The sequence below is a fragment of the Engraulis encrasicolus genome, chromosome 1 (assembly GCF_034702125.1).
Source record: "Engraulis encrasicolus isolate BLACKSEA-1 chromosome 1, IST_EnEncr_1.0, whole genome shotgun sequence".
NCBI classification, from domain to species: domain Eukaryota; kingdom Metazoa; phylum Chordata; class Actinopteri; order Clupeiformes; family Engraulidae; genus Engraulis; species Engraulis encrasicolus.
The window spans coordinates 52,613,934-52,633,429 of record NC_085857.1 but is presented as its reverse complement, the minus strand read 5'-3'; the positions used below and the strand labels follow the sequence as shown (position 1 = coordinate 52,633,429).

Below are 19,496 nucleotides of genomic sequence, written 5' to 3'. Positions count from 1 at the left end.
GTGTGTGCGCGAGTGTGCGCGAGTGTGTGTGTGTGTGTGTGTGTGTGTGTGTGTGTGTGTGTGTGTGTGTGTGTGTGTGTGTGTGTGTGTGTGTGTGTGTGTGTGTGTGTGCTGTAGTATCACCAGTTGAGTTGTGAATACTAAGACAGGAAAGATAGCAGGTATCATGGTGGTGAACTGTGCTGGTCCTGATCATCATAATCATCATCATAATAATGGTGGTGAAGGGTGCAATTGCACTAGCAGGCCACCAGATGGCATGAGGGGGTGACTAGAGGGCAACGAGGCCAATGACTACATTATTAATATGGACACCAAGAGGTTTTTTTTCTGTAATTTGAAGCTCTTTTGTAGAATGGGGCGTCGAGCTGTTTAAATTTGCAGCATTTTTCAACTATTGAGAATCCAGACACACAGGATCCTGGTTGGAACTGGCAATCAAAAACATCCACTTGATAGCAAGTGGGAGTTTCTGACGATCAATTTCAAGAAGGAAATGTGTCTTTTCTTGGGAAAAAAATAAACAGTTGAAAAAGCTGAAAATCTGTTGAGCCATCCTGTGTCCATACGATGTACAGCCATTGGGACGGACGGTAAGGTTGGGTGAAGGTGGTTAGAGGGTGCAGTGGCTCCTTCACGCCACCAGATGGCGACAGGGAGCCTAAGGGGCGGCGAGGCAGCCGGTGAGGGTTTATGAAGAGAGGCAGCCTGTGGGTTCTTTCTAATATCTGAACTCCCGCCCTCCCTCGCTCCCTTGCCTGCTTGTGGCCTCGTGATGATGTCACCGACGACAGAAGTGTATTTCAAAAACTCGCAAAGGCGCAATTCTTATGTCATTTTCTCGTGTGCAATCGGGATGGTGAATGAAGAGTAGTCCTCCCCAAAAGTTGCTGATGGCTAGGCCCGACAGCAGGGAAACTTTATTATCGTTTTCTCTCCATGGAGGCGAGGCATCATCGAAAACACGAGGCCACAAGCACAAGCAGAGGAGGACAGGAGTCCACATATTGAAAAGAACCTTTAGGACACTGCCCCTCCATATCCCCAGGGGGTGGGTGGGGTTGGAAAGCCTAGAGGCCGGCCAGGCGTCCAGTGAAGGGTGGTAGGTAGAGGGTGTAGCTGCGCCTCCGGACCACCGGGTGATGACAGGGGGCCTTAGAGGGCGGTGAGGCGTCCGGTCAGGGCGGCCTGCAGCTCCGAGGGGAGGAAGACGCCCAGCTCGGTGATGATGCCCCCTGTGATCAGCTGGTGAGGAGTCACGTCAAACGCCGGGTTCCACACCTCGATACCTGCGGAGAGGAAGGGGGGGATGAGAGAGAGGGAGATGAGAGACGGAGGGAGGAAGGGAGAGAGAGAGAGAGAGAGAGAGAGAGAGAGAGAGAGAGGGAGAGATTAGAGAGAAAGTGCATCATTTATTCGTGATGAATGAATACTTTCGCAAATGTCAACTACTCATCCCCTCTCCTGCCAGATGCCACAGATGCTTCTGCTGGCACATTGACTGGTAATGCTACTCTCTTCGTATTGTCCATACTGTAGTCACCTGACAAATGGGTCATTATATTTATGTCATTGACATTTGTATATCGTTGTGACAGACGTCAGGGAGGTACAACCACAGCTAATGCCACATCTGGGGTGCATTTCTCAAAAGTGAAGTTGTTAGCCTGTTAGCAACTTCGGTAGTTACCAATGGGAAAATGCATTGAAAACAACAAAGTAGCTAATGTAGTAAGCAACTTTGGTTTCGAGAAATGCACCCCTGAAGTGGGGCCGTGGTGGCTCAGGCGGTAGAGGAGCCACTTGGTAACCAGAGGGTTGCAGGTTCGAGCCCCGCTCTGGCTGACCCCATCGATGTGTCCTTGTTGAGCAAGATACTTAACCTCAAAGTTGCTCCTGGTGGCAGCGTGGCACCCTGCATGGAAGCCACGGTCCACCGGTGTGTGAATGAGAGTGTGAATGGGTGAATGTGAGGCATACAATGTAAAGGGCTTTGAGGGCTGGAAGGAGTGGAAAGGCGCTATATCAATGCAGTCCATTTACCATTTACCATAAAGAGCACATTCATTGTTTGGAACACCATTTCTGTCTGGAATGTGTACTTAGTGCACGGATGTAATCAATGCTGTGCTTGGGTCTCTCTTCAAGTACTCAAAATATATTGAAGTGTACTCACGCTCACTCACACACACTCACGCACACTCACACACACACACTCTCTCTCACACACACACACACACACACACACACACACACACACACACACACACACACACACACACACACACACACACACACACACACACACACACACACACACACACACACACACACGCACACCCTTTCCTCACCTGGTGCAGCCACTGGTACCCCGTTGATGCTGGTCAGCTCCTCGGCGGGCCTCTGCTCGATGACGATGTGGCGTCCGCTCTCCAGGCTGAGGTCGCAGGAGGTGGAGGGGGCGGCCACGTAGAAGGGGATGCCGTGGTGCTTGGCCGCGATGGCCAGGCCGTACGTGCCGATCTTGTTGGCCGTGTCGCCGTTGGCAACCACCCGGTCGGCCCCCACGACCACCGCTGAGGAGGGGAAGAAGGGAGCGAGAGGGCGAGAGAGAGAGAGAGGGAGGGGGGGGGGGGGGGGGGGGGGGGGAAGGGAGCGAGAGGGCGAGAGAGAGAGAGGGACGGGGGGAAAGAAGGGAGCGAGAGAGAGAGAGGATATATGGAGAGAAGCTATAACGAAGATCTCTAAACGCAGGAAAATGCGATGCACACACCAACACACATAAACGAGTGCACACACACACACACACACACACACACACACACACACACACACACACACACACACACACACACACACACACACACACACACACACACACACACACACACACACAGACACACACATCCTGAATCTCAAATGGTGCATTTGTGCACTTCATTGTCCATGTTTCAGTGCGTACGGCGTGTTAGTTAAGCACTGAAACATAGTGCTTGACGTGCACCATTTGACATTCAGGGACAGTCTTACCGGTGATGCCCTTCTCCCTCATGGTCAGGGCGGCCATGCTGTCTGTGATGAGCGTGGCGGGGAAGCCCTCTGCCACGGCCTCGTAGGCGGTCAGCCGAGCGCCCTGGTTGTACGGCCGCGTCTCCGTGCAGTACACGCGCTTCAGGCGGCCCAGCGAGTGCAGCGAGCGCACCACACCTGCAACACACACACACACACACACACACATAGTTATAGTAGTCAAGTCATGTCAATTTTATTTATAAAGCACTTTAAAAATACAACAGAGGTAGCTGTCCAAAGTGCTGGACAAGTAGGAGGACTTGAAAGGAATCTTTCAACCTTAGAACACATAGACATACTTGAGGACATAGGACAAAATACAAAGACCACTTGCCAAAAAAAAAGAGAAAGGTCACAATCAATAAGATCTAAAAACTGAGCATCATGTAGAATAAAAAGGGGGGGGGGGTAGGTAATGTTAAAAATAAGAGAAAATATAAAAGATATGGGGCTGATCAACGTTTAAGTAAATAAAAAATAATAAAAATAGAAATAAATAGATAAATAACTAGGTGCATACACAGAGGTCATACAGTGTTAAAAGCTAATGCATAAAAGTGAGTTTTAAGGTGAGTTTTAAACGCAGCTAGGGAGGGGGACAGGCGGATATGAAGTAGCAGGTCATTCCAGAGTTTGGGGCCCATTACAGCAAAAGCTCGGTCTCCTCTGGTTTTCAACCTGGAGTGTGGCACAATGAGGAGCGCTTGTTCGAATGACCTGAGGCACCTGGAGGGGGCGTTTACTTTTAGTTGGTCAAATAAATAAGATGGTGCCAGGCCATGAAGAGCTTTAAAAACAAATTAAAAAATCTTAAAATCTACTCTGTAGCGTATAGGGAGCCAGTGAAGAGCAGCAAGCACAGGCGTAATATGCTCCCGCCTTCGAGTTTTAGTAAGGAGGCGGGCAGCAGCATTTTGCACAAGTTGCAGGCGGGAGAGGGAGGAAGCACTGAGGCCAGCATACAAGGCATTGCAGTAGTCAAGGCGTGATGAGATAAAAGCATGGATGACTCTTGCTTTATCTAGTCACGCCTTGACTAGTACACGCAGTTTACACAGCCCACCGATATACCACACCTGAAACACACACACACACACACACACACACACACACACACACACACACACACACACACACACACACACACACACACACACAGAGTTATAGTACACATGCTTCAGGTGGTACAGGGAGTGCAGCAAGCACACCACACCTGCAACACACACACACACACACACACACACACACACACACACACACACACACACACACACACCCACACACACACACACTCACACACACACACACACACACACACACACACACACACACACACACACACACACACACACACACACACACACACACACAGTTATTGTACAAACACTTTAGACAGCCCAGTGAACGATACACACCTGAAACACACACTGAGTTATAGTACACATGCTTCAGACCCAGAGAATGCAGCCAGCACAAAACACACACACACACTCACACCCACATGAAAGTGTAAAAATTACTTCAAAAACACAAAACAGACTTCCACTCAACTCACATGCACATATCTACACACACCCACACGAATGTGCACACAGACACAAACACACACACATAATCTCGCCAATACCTGTACGCACACGATCACACGGGTTTCACAAAAATCTTGAAACTTTTACAATTACCAACATAACACCCAGACTACACAAATACACACATACGCGTGTAAAAACAGATGCTAAACTAACACGACACATACACACACACTCACACACACACAGAGTACATTGTCACACACCCAGACATACATGAACAAGCTCGCATACACACACCCTATGAGTATAACACAAGAAGCCAATCAGAGAATCACATTGACAGGTTGGCAAAAACAGGATGCTTTAGAGTAGCAGAGGATCCGAACACACACGCACACCCATACCCACACACACACACACACACACACACACACACACACACACACACACACACACACACACACACACACACCCACACCCACACCCACACACGCACAGCCGGATCAGGCCCTGAACCGAAAAGGAACGACTCTGGACCCGTTTCCAAGGAAACACACTCCCTCATCATCACACCCCTGTGAAGGCAGCTCCGACACCTAGTACTCAACCTGATAATGAATGCAGAGGGGTGTGTGTGTGCGTGCATGTGCGTGTGCGTGTGCGTGTGTGTGTGTGTGAAACTATAAGTTTGGCAAAGTGTGGGGCCTGTGCAATGAAGAGTACACTGGATAAGTTACGACCCAAGTCTGCAGTCGTGAGAACTATATTGCTATGGAAAATATAACGGTATAATGATATTAACAGCTGACAGATTACTGTTTGGCATGACTTCAAATTGATACGTATAGTTTTCCCAGAATCAATGAAAAGTCAGATGTGGTGGAAATACAGCAAACACTAAACAAAACTTCTTGTGCACATACAGACAGACACACATACAGTCTGTATGTATGATACAGACATACAGACAGATAGACACACAGACACATAGACATACATACAGACAGATAGACACACAGACAGACATACAAACACAGACAACCAAACACAAATAAATATAGACAGAGACACACAGACAGAAAGACACACACAGATATAGACAGACACACATACAGTACATGGGTGGGAGACGTGACGCCTTGTTTTTTCGTAACATTGGTTGAAAACCTACAAAACTGTTATTTTTCCTTTAAAAAACAAATGTCAATGAAAGTAGATGTGGTACATTATGTTTCATATTAGTCTTAGATGAGAAGAAACATTTTTGTTAAGATTTATGTAAAGGTTTATATGTCAAATATCCTGCGGTGTGACTGTAACATTAATGAAACCTGGAATATAATATATATATAAATTAACCAACAACAGTTTGAATAATGTATGAAGCATTTGGCATGATTGCATAAATATTAACTTCATATTAAGATATGTGAATGTGAAAAAAACTCAAGACAGTAATATTAACTACAAGTTCAATTTCGTAACACAAATTGCGTCCTGTGGGGTGACATGTATGTCAATGTTTGTGAATGGGCAGCTGCAAGGCCAACTACAAGGGTCTTAAACACTGGCTCCTAACCAGTCAGTACCTCAGTTATTGGAGAGTGCTGTGGAAGTTTAAGGTGACTCTTAACCTCTTAATATGTCTTCATATCGCAATCTTTCTGTCACGCAATGCTTAGGTTCATTTTATGGTGTCCTGTGGTGTGACTGCTCTTATAGAAGGAAAAAAAGTTTTTTTTATAAATACAAAAACACATATTAAGATTAAACACAATATCATTATCAAGTTAGCATGAGCTCAGATGTCAGTCATGTATACAAAAGGAATAAAATGGCCATAATGCAGTGAATTCCCTGTGGTGTGACTCCATTTTCCTGCGGTGTGACATGCCTATGCAATGTGTTGATGCAGGACACATTTTCCCAAAAATGGCAAAAATAAGGTGAAATTCCACAGACCACTAAGTGCTTTATTTTTTTCTATTTTTTTCCAATTTGTATACATCATTTCTTTCAGGAATTTTAAAACCTTTTTTTTGCGTTACGCCCTTAAACGTCAACCACCCACATACAGACAGACACATACAGACAGTCACACACATACACATAGACAGACAGACAGACACACATGCTGTAGCGGCGCTTACGGTCGGGCACTAAAAAAATCAAGTTCAGGCGCCAGACAGGCCTTTAAATCCTGTCACTAAATTATAAGCTTCCGCCAGCAATAAAATAATAAGACAAAATAGACGGACAACAAACCAAGGATACCAACCAGCACGTCTTTATCAAGACTCAAAGACACAAAAATAGACCCTTAACAAAAAACAAAACTAGCCGAGCTGTGTCCTTCACGAGAATGCTCAAAACTGGCATCTAACAAGCGGTGCCATCTTACGGCCACACCCCTCAATCAGATCTCGCTGCAGGTGCGTCTCATCTTCAGGTAGAGAACTGCTTAAGGGGCCTCAATTAGGTGTATGTGTGTTTGTGGGTGCAGTGTGCTACTGGGGCATTGGAAACAATTAGTCTTGGAGACCATGGTGGAAGTGCATTCCGCCACAATGCACACAGACAGACACACATGCACACACACACACACACACACACACACACTCAGTGCTTTACACTAACTTTTTCGCTTACCAGCCATTTTGGCTAGTGGTTTTCGTGACTCACTAGCCATTGGGCCTTTTCACTAGCCATAATTTTCGTAACCATCATAGCAGCTTTAATGAATTATATATTAGGCTGTAATAATGTAATGTAGGATAATATAACATAATATAACATAAAATAATATAATATAATATAATATAATATAATATAATATAATATAATATAATATAATATAGGGCCTAATAACTAGAATTGTTGTTAACTGGTCCATGCATGCATGCATGCATGCAATAAGAACAGATTAACTCATCTCAGGAATGGCATAGCCGTGCAGAAACACCAAGCACAGTGTTGTGTGGAAGGGCACAAATGTAAGCTACATGAGAGCAAAATATTTCCGTCTTTGATCTGAAGGGCACTTTCGATGCGCAAAGTAGATAGTGCAAAGTCATTGCCAAGCTTCGCATGTCCTCGGTCATGGATGTGGAATAACACGTCTTCTGGAATATTTTCTCATATAAGTAGGCTATCTACTAGAAGGCACACACATATGCGGCCGGTAACTACAGAAGGAGCTACGACTTCCTTTCATTCCGTTTAATATTGAGTTGTTTAAAATATAAATGGACGCAAAGCAAGATGGGCACATGCGAAGGGACATGGGACATGATTTTGTACTGTCTGGAAGGCTACTACTGCGCGTTGTTTAAGCCCCGTTTGACAGTCGGGAACAACGGCACAAGAAACATGGAGGCATATTAAGGTATGAAGACATACAGGCAAATCAGAACATGATTTAAACCGAACATTATTAATGCCGCATGTGTCCTTGTCTTATCACTGCGCTAATTAGTCTCAAGACTTTCTCAAGACTGAGGTGTTCTCCTCTCGCCTTGGTCATTTTAATGTCCACTACTAGGTCTACTATGCATTGTACTAATGACAGATCCCAAAACAGGTCAGTTGAGATGAACTTCGCTACTTTATTTTCACGTGAAGGTTTTCAGTAACATTTCCAAACGCGCGCTGATGTGCCTGTAGCTCGCTGCTGCCACTCATATTCGCAAGACTAGCTCTATCTGCAGATTCCTCTCCTGCGTGAGACACAGGTGACACGTGACACAGATGCTTCATGGGTATTGTAGGCTCGCGAAATCGCATTGCATTGCGTTTGTAGCAAAGACGGTCCGAGGGAAAAAACTACAAAATGCGGTGCCTCATCATTTAGAATAGTGACGGACCCGCCAGAATGGCTAGTGAACCTTCGGTATCTACTAGCCAACGCCGACTTTCACCCGCATTTGGCTACCTGGCGTGTGTTAGTGTTAAGCCCTGATACAGATAGTCACACACACACACACACAGATAGTCACACACACACACAGATAGTCACACACACACACAGTCACACACACACACACAGTCACACACACACACACACACACATTCAAACAGACAGACAAACAGACAGATAGACATACACACAGACACACACAGACACTTCTAGTTCCAGTTCTAGCTCTAGTTCTAGTCTCACCTAGTGCGGTGCCGTAGCCTGCGGTGGCTAGTGAGCCCGTGTTGCAGTGCGTCAGGATGGTGACGGAGTCTCTGGGGACGCCGGACAGGATGTGCTGCGCGCCGAAATTGCCGATCTTCTTGTTGTCGCCCACGTCACGCTCCAGCATCTCCTCGATCCAGCTAATCACACTGCGGCAGAGGCGGGACAACACGTCAAACGCTGACATCTCATTGGCAGACAAGGAACCTCAATCATAACCTGATTCTACTAGCTCGGTCTTAACCATTCCCTCATGCAAATTTCGCCTATCATCACATATTCAAAACTTGACCATTTTCAATTGAATATTAATATTAAGGATAATACAGTATAATGACAAGTAACTAGACTTGCAATTCCAAGGAATTACAACATGCTTGCAAAGGTTTAACCTGTTAAAAAAAATGGCTTTATACATTTGCTGTTACCACAATGGCAATGACAAAGTTGTATGTAGTGCATTACTAAAAGCCCCTGTGTTATGTCATCGTATGGTAGTCAACTGTTCAATGACTACTACAGCGACGACTACATGCTCTCATTCTCAATGTACTCCATGAGTTCTCTCTCTCTCTCTCTCTCTCTCTCTCTCTCTCTCTCTCTCTCTCTCTCCATCCCTCCATCCATCCATCCATCCATCCATCCATCCATCCATCCATCCATCCATCCATCCATCTCTCACCTCTCTCCATTATTTTGCGTGCAGCACAGCACTATTTATCCATCCATGTAGGCACATACAGGCCGACAGAGAATCACGTCGGTGCCCATTCCCGCACCTAACCTCTAACTGGCTGGAGTGTTAATGTCTCCAAGGAGCGTTAATGTCTCTGGTCTAATACTGTTTTCAGGCTGACCAGAACGGTGCCGGTGACGTTGCCTCCACCAGTTATGTTCAGCACTTAAGTGCTTGCTTGCGAACCACCCGTGTTCACACCGAGCTCTGAACTTTTTCCGCACGTGACTGTGTTAACCGGATGAACCTGCTGACGTCCACGTTGTAGTCACGGTTCACGGAGTATTTTTCAGTTCGCATTGCGAACCAACTTTTTAGTTTGCGAACGCCAAGATCTGCGGCGTGGCCGGATGATGGCCGGATCGTGATTAGGTGCGGGATGGGCGCCGGCACTGTTCTCAGTCAGCCTGAATGCGCCCTGAGAGTTCAAGAACCAGACAGTTAGCTCGTGATGCGAACCGAAAAATACTGGCTTTTTTCTCTGCAAACCTCTCTCTCTCACACACATTATCCCTCCATCCCTCACCTCTCACTGAGTGCATCTCCGCTCTTCTCTATGAGTTTGTGTGCAGTTCAAAGTTCAAAATCGAGTTAAAACCGAGCATTATAATGTGGAAGAAAGGTTATTTAAATGATTTTTAACATGGCATGGCTGTGGGTGCAGAAGGGCCTGATTGGAGAATGTCAGAAATGGCTGATCTACTGAGACATTCACGCACAACCATCTCTAGGGTTTACAAAGAATGGTATGAAAAAGAAACAAAATGCAGTGAGCAGCGATTCTGTGGGCAAAAATGGCTTGTTGATGGCAGAGGTCAGAGGAGAATAGCCATGCTGGTTTGAGTTAATACAAAGGCAACATTAAGTAAAAAAAACACTCATTACAACCGAGGCATGCATAATAGAATCCCTGATTATACACAGCACATCAAATCTTGAGGCAAATGGGTTATAGCTGCAGAAAACCACATTTGGTGCCACTCCTGTCAGCTGAGAACATGAAAATGAGGCAACAATTTACCCAGGCTCACCATAAACGGCACTAGAAGATCGCAAAAATGTTGCCTGGTCTGATGAGTCTTGATATCTACTGCAACACTCAGGTAGAATGGTCCGAATTTGGCGTCAACAGCATGAAAACATGGGTCAACCCTGCTTTGCATCAACATTTCAGGCTGGGGATATAATGGCATAAGGACATTTTCTTGGCACAAATTGGGCCAATTAGTACCAATTTATCTTTGTTGGAATGCCACAGCCTACCCGAGTTTTGTTGTAGGCAGTTCTGAAGGCAAAAGGGGGTCCACCCAGCATTAGAGAGGTGTTCCTAATGGAGTGGCCGGTCTGTCTGTCTGTCTGTCTGTCTGTCTGTCTGTCTGTCTGTCTGTCTGTCTGTCTGTCTGTCTGTCTGTCTGTCTGTCTGTCTGTCTGTCTGTCTGTCTGTCTGTCTGTCCCTCCCCCCCCTCTCTCTGAGTGCGTCTCTGCTCTTCTCCATGCTCTAGTTCTGGCTGTATTCCATGATGTCCCTCTGTCTGCACCGCTCTCACTCTTTTACACACTGTATCCATATCTCACCTCACTCAGAGTGCCTCTCCACTCTTCTCGTTCTCACTGTCCTCCATGAGGTCCCCCCATCACTCCCTCTCCATTTATCGGTCTTTAATCCTTTGCTCTCGCCATCTCTCGCCGCTCTGAGAAAGCGTCTCCGCTCTTCTCCATCTTCATCTATCTATCTATCTATCTATCTATCTTAACCCTTTAAGCGCCACACTTTATTTTTCAAAAAAGCTGAATATTGGCATGGTAAATTCAAATGACTGTGGCTTGACACTGGTAACAGATAGAGCTTGACTGTCAATTAGACAAATATTGGGGATGACCCCAAGATTATTTTGGGAGTAAATATGCATACCTAATTTGCATATTATGACGTCATATGGTGGCGGCCATTTTGATTTTTTAATAATTTTTGGAAAATATTGATAATTTTCAATAGATTATTGAATTTATTGAGCAATATTTGACATTCCATTACTATCACATAGTGCACATACAATATGGTCAAGGAAATAAGTAGTTTTAGGCAGAATATATATAGTATATAAGCGCCACAATTTATTTTTCAAAAAAGCTGAATGTTGGCATGATAAATTCAAATGACTGTGGCTTGACACTGGTAACAGATAGAGCTTGACTGTCAATTAGACAAATATTGGGGATGACCCCAAGATTATTTTGGGAGTAAATATGCATACCTTATTTGCATATTATGACGTCATATGGTGGCGGCCATTTTGAATTTTTAATATTTTTTGGAAAATATTGATAATTTTCAATAGATTATTGAATTTATTGAGCAATATTTGACATTCCATTACTATCACATAGTGCACATACACTATGGTCAAGGAAATAAGTAGTTTTAGGCAGAATATATATAGTATATATTGTAATATTGCAATAATATAATGCAATAATATTGAAATATATAATGCAACAATTACTACTTTTGCCTGGAGGGCCGGACATGTTTGTATCTGTAACCTGTACCTTTTTAGCTTGTGAAACTTTCACAGAAAGGGTCAGCACACATATTCAATTCATATTTATGCCTATTTTTACATCTGTATAGCCTACTATGGCCTTTGGAGCAGGCGCTGTATAGGCAGTAAAATGGTTGATCATGGCACAGTCTAGCAGTGGCTTCTACAGTTTGTCACTTACATTTCACAAAACTAATGGGCAAACTGTCAACATAATGGGTATGAAATCACAAGTATCATGTCCATAGTATTGTGTCCAACGTAATTAGGCTACAGCCTGACACCTGAAGCCGATTAGGAACACAATCCCCGCCCCCTCGCGTGGAGAGCGCAGCGCCCTTCCACCCTCTCCCCCGTTTGAGGGAAATATATCGCCACCTCTTTCGTCTCTATTTGCTGTTTTACTGATTTGTATAACTCTTACAAAGACAGTCAAAACGCTGTGACCAGTCTGATTGTCAACAACGAGTCTAAAACATTCATGTTTTAGGGTTGCCTATGCGTCTTCTCTTCACCGTGCGTTCTATTACCAAAACCTCTCCATACGGAGATATGGCCACGTTCGCCGCTGCCATCCACCCAGTAGAAGTCAGAAAGAGGGACAGAATGAGTGCGTGTGTGCTGCTTGGTGAACAGTGTTTGTCTGATCCCAGGATTATTGCGTTTGCGTCCGGATAGGTGGCTACCCGCATAACCGGGGGCTGAATGGAGGGAGCCCAAGCTAACATACCAGACCCACTTCTCTCACCCCTAATTCCTCCACCAATACCTGTATGGACACTACGACTGCATTCGCCACTACCACCGACTCCTTTGAGATCGGATAAAGTCACCGAATGAGTGTCAATGTGTGTGTGTGCTTAGAGAACATCCTTGCTTCGCATGTCGGCATCACTGCCTTCGGAAGTTTCGCCACGGTAAACAAAGAGTGCTCGTCCGATCATTATCCTCCTCGTGAGATAAAAACTGTCCTTCGGAGTCAGAATAGTAAAATAACATGCTCAGAACTTCACCACGATTCAACTTCTCACTAGCCATGATGAAATAGCTCGCTGATAGTTCACTGATAACAACACAAATCCAACTCGTACGCCTCGAGTCAAAGACGCAAAGTGGCTACTTCCGCATTTTGTTGTAGCGTCACTTGTCGCGTCTTTTACTGCTTCACCAAAGACTCTGTGAACTACAAAATGACGCAATCGTAGTCTTGTTTGAAAGGGTAGCATGTCTGCCAACTACTGGTAGGGAGGATGAACACTATTAAGACCGCTGGTTTGATCTACATGCGCTTTTGTTCATGATGACGTACCGTCGCAATTCTGCGACTTTGGCGCTTAAAGGGTTAAACACTTAGGGTCTACATGCTCTCACACACCTGGACCACCATCCTAAGAGGGCAACTCTAACAGCAGGAGGTGTGATCAACCTGTCATTATTGGCAGGGAGGTCACACCTCCACAACTACATCAGCTGATTTTAAAGCATGTCACTCGTCAACATCACAGTGACCCTCTGATGAAGACGGAAGTAACACCGTCGAAACATGTCATGTAAAAGATAAAAACGTTCACGTCTTAAGGCAAAAGAAAAGCCTAAGTGTTTAAGTTAAACACTTAGACATAATGAACTTAATACATAAATCTATCTATCTATCTATCTATCTATCTATCTATCTATCTATCTATCTATCTATCTATCTACTCTCTCTTCACAGCTCTTCTCTCATTCTTGCTGTACTCCACTCACTCTCTTTTACACACACATCATCCCTCAATCTCTCACCTCTCTCTACCCCGTCTTATCTATGGATCCCTCCATTCCTCACCTCTCTCTGAGTGCCTCTCCGCTCTTCTCCATGCTCTCGTTTTCGCTGTACTCCATGAGTTCGCGTGCGGCGCGCCCCATGTTGACGGCGGTGGGCCTGGCGGAGGTCAGGTGACACAGCGACTCCCTGATGAAGGACACGGGGTCGTCGCCCCCGGCACCCGCCCGGAGCTCCACCCCCAGACTCAGGCAGCCCACGATGGCGATCGCAGGGGCGCCACGCACCTGGAAAACACACACACATTCATTAGATACATACATTGATACACACACACACACACACACACACACACACACACACACACACACACACACACACACACACACACACACACACACACAAAAACACATATCACATCCACCCCCAGGCTTGGGTAACCCACGATGGCGCGCGCGCACGCGCGCGCACACACACACACACACACACACACACACACACACACACACTAATTACATTACCACGATGTGATCACAGGGGAGCCACACACCTACACACACACACACACACACACACACACACACACACACACACACACACACACACACACACACACACACACACACACACACACACACACAAACCCCAAACTCAGCCCAAGAAGGCAATAGTAGGGGTGCCACTCACCTTAATACACACACACACACACACACACACACACACACAAAATATACACACAAAATAAACACACACACACATTAAGCCATTGGTGCTGGATGTTGCATTGCGCAACATTGGAGCCATGGAGCTGCATGATGCAACATTAAGGCTTATGAGATTGGAGACAACAATCTAATAAAACATATTGGTATGTTAACACATTTTAATGCAAGATGAGGGTCTTCATTTAAATGCAACCAGTAATCAACCAGTGCTCTACCCCTAAGCATGGCACCGTCCCGCCGCACTGCTCCCAGAGGTGGGATTTGAACCTGCAACCTTTGAACTGAGCGAGAGCGCGCGCGTGCAGACTAAGGTCTGAAACGTCGTACTTCAACGTACTTCAAACCAGTAGCAAAAACGTTGTGCCATTAAACAAGTGGGAGCATTAACAGTGTTGCGGACATGCATAATTTACTTCAAACCAGAAGCAATCACAGCTACCAGAGTGACTGAGGTCAATTCAGCGGTGTTGACGGAAAACTGAACGACCAGACCAGGCCGAATTTCAAAAGTCAGTTGACTTTGGGGTAATGAGCTAAGGTTCAGCAAAGAGAACACGCTGCTCACACACACTCGACCCGGGTATTCTCAAAAACGAAGACCTTTACCTTTGTTTGTGCCTTTAGTTTACACAGAGGTTTTTCAGCTGAAAACGAATCTTTCAAACAACTCAGACAGAACAAGTGGAGATTTTTGAAAACTCAAGTTTGACTTTTGCACTGTATTATAAACCAAGAAAAAGGGAGACTTGAATGGCATTCGCCTTTCCACCCACAGGCTTAACGCATTCATGACAGCTCTTTGCAGCATATTTATGTGGTTTTGCTGATAGTGTGAAAGAAGATATTTTGAAAAACATATGGGGGAAAAAATGTTTGTTTATCAAAATACCCAGCTATGTGTAAACACGCCTAAATCAACCTCCTACACGCTGGGAGGCATCTTTACTTTGATTTTAACACAAGTACTCTGAGGACATAACATATGTCTTTCTCTTTGTCACACACAGATCTCTCTCTCTCTCTGTCTGTCTGTCTGTCTGTGTCTCTCTCTCGTCAACTTGTAGATCCTGCACAGGGGCGTAAAGTATACCCCCGCAGCCCCCGCAAGGCAGGGGGGCCCATACGAGGCGGGGGGGCACATGGGCCCTTGACTTGAAGAAACAGGCCCCCTCCACATGATATCAGGCCCTCTTTTCTCGCTAGGGGGCCCATTCTTGGTAGCTTGCAGGGGGGCCTGAAGTACTTGCGTTACGACAGTGATCCTGCAGCATATTTTAGCAGGAATATTCCTAAACGTAAGCACCACACATGGACTTCAGTCACACTGCTGTACGCGCACGCAAGCACACACATACCTCTGATGCATGCATACATTAGGTTTAGCTCAGTGACAACGGGAATGACATCATCAGGAGGTGAGGTAACCACCAGAAGAATGGTGTTTGTGTGTGTGTGTGTGTATGACGAAGTTTAAGTACAAGTGTGTCTTGAAGAGCTATACGACCTCTTCCACAAAAAACGAATGTTTTCTTCCACTCGCGCCCTCTTCACTGTGTGTGTACTTGCGTTGCTAAATCTGTGTCATCACAGATAACTTGTCTTCCTGAAGAGGGAGAGCTCTACAGATAGGGGTGCTGAGATTATTTTATTGATGATGAACACACCTGAGAGAGAGAGAGAGAGAGAGAGAGAGAGAGAGAGAGAGAGAGAGAGGGAGAGAGAGAGAGGGAGAGATATGCAGGCTGGGTCTTTGTTCAGCAGACATGGAGAGCGCCATGACCAAACCAAGGCTCACAAGGTTCCAACTTCATTCCAGACATGAAAAAAGAAAATAAATAGTTCTAATCTACAAGTACAAATTTAACGGCGTCTTGCTGCAATGTTTAAAAACGCAAACCCCGTGCTATAAGGCCCTGCACGAAACGAAGGGTGAAATCGCGAGCTTATCAATAATTCATCAAAGAGATCTTTTTTGTCACTGTAACGGTTTTCCAGACGGTTATCCGCTAAATACCTTGCTCTGACTACCTCGTTGAATATATCCCGCTGTGAGTAATCTATCTTAAGCTCTGGTTCACCCCTCTCCACGGTTAAATATTGATAAGGCAAGGGCCGTACCCCCCTTTTAGCCATCATCATGGGCACGAGCGCGATGCATTGCCCGCCGGAGACTCGCGCTGTCATCAGCCTACAGTGAGGGCGTGCGTTCAGCTTGCCCTGCCTACACGTGCGCTCGGTTAACCCGTTTTAAACTGACAGCCAGCCCACAAACACGGGGCATTTCGACACATTATCGTATGACAGACATACATCCATCTACAACATGTAGGCCTATCCATTCCGTGATTACTATTAGGCTACGCGTGTAAATTCGTAATAAACCGGGACAAACTATACTGGCCACCTACATCTATTCCGTGTGTGTTACTTTGTAATAAACCGGGACACGCCAATACGCTTGAAGTGGCGCGCAGTGGCTGAGTGTGGGGGAGTCTGGGAACTGGATGTTTTTGTTGTGAAGGTTACCCTTGAGATGTAGGCTAGCCTACCGTCACCAACCATCCAGCCACCATGCATCCATCCACCCTCCCTCCCTCCCGGCTCTACAACAGGCGACGAGCCCCTTTGCCATTCTGCAACGCTATGCAAATGTATGAGAACCGACCTACCGACACACACACACACACACACACGCGCACACGCACGCACGCACACACACAACCCTCTCTGGTAAGGGTACCCCTACCCACACAATAGATCAACCGAGCCCCTTGTGATCCACCACGCTGACACAAAGAAGCACCCGGCAGCTGTGCGTATGCGTGTGTGTGTTGCAATTCGCCGTCTGCAGCTGATTCATAAAGAGGGAGCAGCATCTGTAAAAACCGTCTGGACATCAGAACGACCATGTTAGGTAGCAGAACACTACTAGTCTGGATCAGATGTCACACACACACACACACACACACACACACACACACACACACACACACACACACACACACACACACACACACTTTGTATGCACAACTGTCGTGGATGCAAAGCGTGCCATGTCCCTGATGCTGTGTTGATATGAGCTTTGGCAATGGAACCAAACCTAGAACTATAGTCTTCCCAAACCAGTTTTGTCGTATGTGAATCCGAATATGCTGCTGGTTCCCCCCGAATTCTACATCTCCTCTTACAGCCAAACCAGTCCCCGTAGCACACATGCAGGCGGATACCGACGCTGATACTCGTGGATGAAATTTAGCTTTCAGAAGAGGAGAGGGGGGATTGCTGCTAGGACGCAATGTGCGGAGTCATTCCCTGTCAGTCTCCATTCCAATATAGGACAACGTCAGATTGTCTAGTTGGATGGAAATGCTGGAGAAGGACATGCTTCCTCCTACCATACACACACACACACACGGACAGACCAACCAAAATCACGCCCATGCTTGCCGATGCTATTACACTGGCTGGCTGCACACAACAGGCTACAGATGCAGCGGGCCGATGCCGACACAGACACCGATACCATGGCCGTACGTACCTTCATGCTCTTGATGGCGTCGTAGCCGTCTTGCACGCTGCGGATGTCCTCGTACACCGTCTCGTGGGGCAGCAGGAGCTGGTTGAGGATCTGCAGGGACCCGGGCCGATACCGGATCGCTTCGAGCGTCATGGCCGCTGGTCGGCGTGCGATGGACGAGGATGAGGTCTGCGGCACGGCGGGGGTCTGACCCGGGGAAGGGAGGGAGAGGGAGGCAGCAGGCGAGCTGGGGAGAGAGAGGATGGAGGCGGGGGGAGGAGAGAGCCGAGGGGGCAGGAAAGGGGGGAGGTGGAGAGGGGGGTTGGAGACCCTTTGCAACACCCAGCGGCACTTTCTCTCTCGCCCAGCCCTCGTCTACACTCTCACCCGCCTGACAGTAGCAGCAGAGCCGGTGGTTGACCTGACAGCGGGGCTGTTGCTTGCGTCGCTAGCCGCCTTGCCTACTGGAGAAAATCCGACAATGGAGAAAGAGAAAGCAGCTCCGACCGGGGCGAGGATATGTGGGTCGGTCGGAAGGTGGTTGTTTGAAAACTGGGAAACGTAAAAACAGAGGCGTAAAAAAACTGGGAAACCTATTCCGATGGGCTTACAGCTTTCTTTTTGTGACACTGTGCACATAGACAGACAAGAAGGAAGAGCTCAACCACGTGTCACTCCTTTCGACAGGAAAGTCTAACCACGCCCCTTTCTCCAATCCACGCCCTCTTTAACCTTTCTGCGCATGCCCCGCAGACGTCGAGCGTAGCCTTCGTACGTGTGCGTGCCCGCGTGCGTGCGCGCCCCTTCCATCCTCCTCCACGTTCCCATGGATGACGATAGGGACCGCGCGCTAGTTAGAAAAAAACTGTGCGCTGCTCTCAACGCTGTCTGTCTTGCTGGTTTGTTTCTCGTCGTCTCGCCCAGGCAGGCGTTGTTCTTTTGTCCTGGTAGAAGGAGAACCGCGGCCCCTCCGCTAAACAGCATTAGCATAAGCTCATAGTGGCGATGGCAGGACCACAATAGGAACAGAAGAAGGGCTTTAATTCTTCCTCGGGGATGGGTAGGGAGGGGGGAGAAAAAGAGAATGGACAAGCGAAAGGAAGCAGATGTTTCTGCGCCCCCCCAAAATAGCCTACTGCCTGCCCAGTGGCGGAACAATTGCACACAGGGCCCCCAAAAATTACTGATGCACCCTGCCAAGGTCTTCATATGGGCTCCCACCAGGGGCAGAGCAGCTGGGTGGGGCAACAGGGCATTTGCCTGGGCCCCCCCAGGGCCATCAGCTTAAGCAGAATAAGCAGAACACTTAGGGCCTCAAGCACTGGGGCCTCCTAAATTGAGATTGGTTGGGTCATCATTGTGCCCTGGGCCCAATGGACAATTGTTCCGCCTGAGACTCCCATCACCAGTTTGGAAGGGCCCAGGGCCC

General features: G+C 46.8%; 1 protein-coding gene across 1 annotated transcript; it reads right to left on the bottom strand.

Moving 5' to 3' along the window:
• Nucleotides 1-40: 40 nt before the first annotated feature.
• mri1 (methylthioribose-1-phosphate isomerase 1) lies at nucleotides 41-18,742 on the bottom strand. Its single transcript, XM_063205400.1, has 6 exons — nucleotides 18,089-18,742; nucleotides 13,889-14,112; nucleotides 8,764-8,933; nucleotides 3,031-3,207; nucleotides 2,352-2,576; nucleotides 41-1,289 (listed from the first exon to the last, which is right to left on the bottom strand). The coding sequence occupies exons 1-6, from the start codon at nucleotides 18,218-18,220 to the stop codon at nucleotides 1,156-1,158; spliced, it is 1,062 nt and encodes a 353-aa protein (XP_063061470.1). The 5' UTR covers nucleotides 18,221-18,742; the 3' UTR covers nucleotides 41-1,155.
• Nucleotides 18,743-19,496: the final 754 nt, after the last annotated feature.

Excerpts from the sequence above, each read along its gene's own strand:
- mri1 (XM_063205400.1), bottom strand. The coding sequence starts at position 18,220 with ATGACGCTCGAAGCGATCCGGTATCGGCCCGGGTCCCTGCAGATCCTC. Across the intron at positions 2,577-3,030 it reads GAGGGAGAAGGGCATCACCG|CGGTGGTCGTGGGGGCCGAC; the intron begins GTAAGACTGTCC and ends TCCCCTCCTCAG. Across the intron at positions 1,290-2,351 it reads GGTACCAGTGGCTGCACCAG|GTATCGAGGTGTGGAACCCG; the intron begins GTGAGGAAAGGG and ends TCCTCTCCGCAG.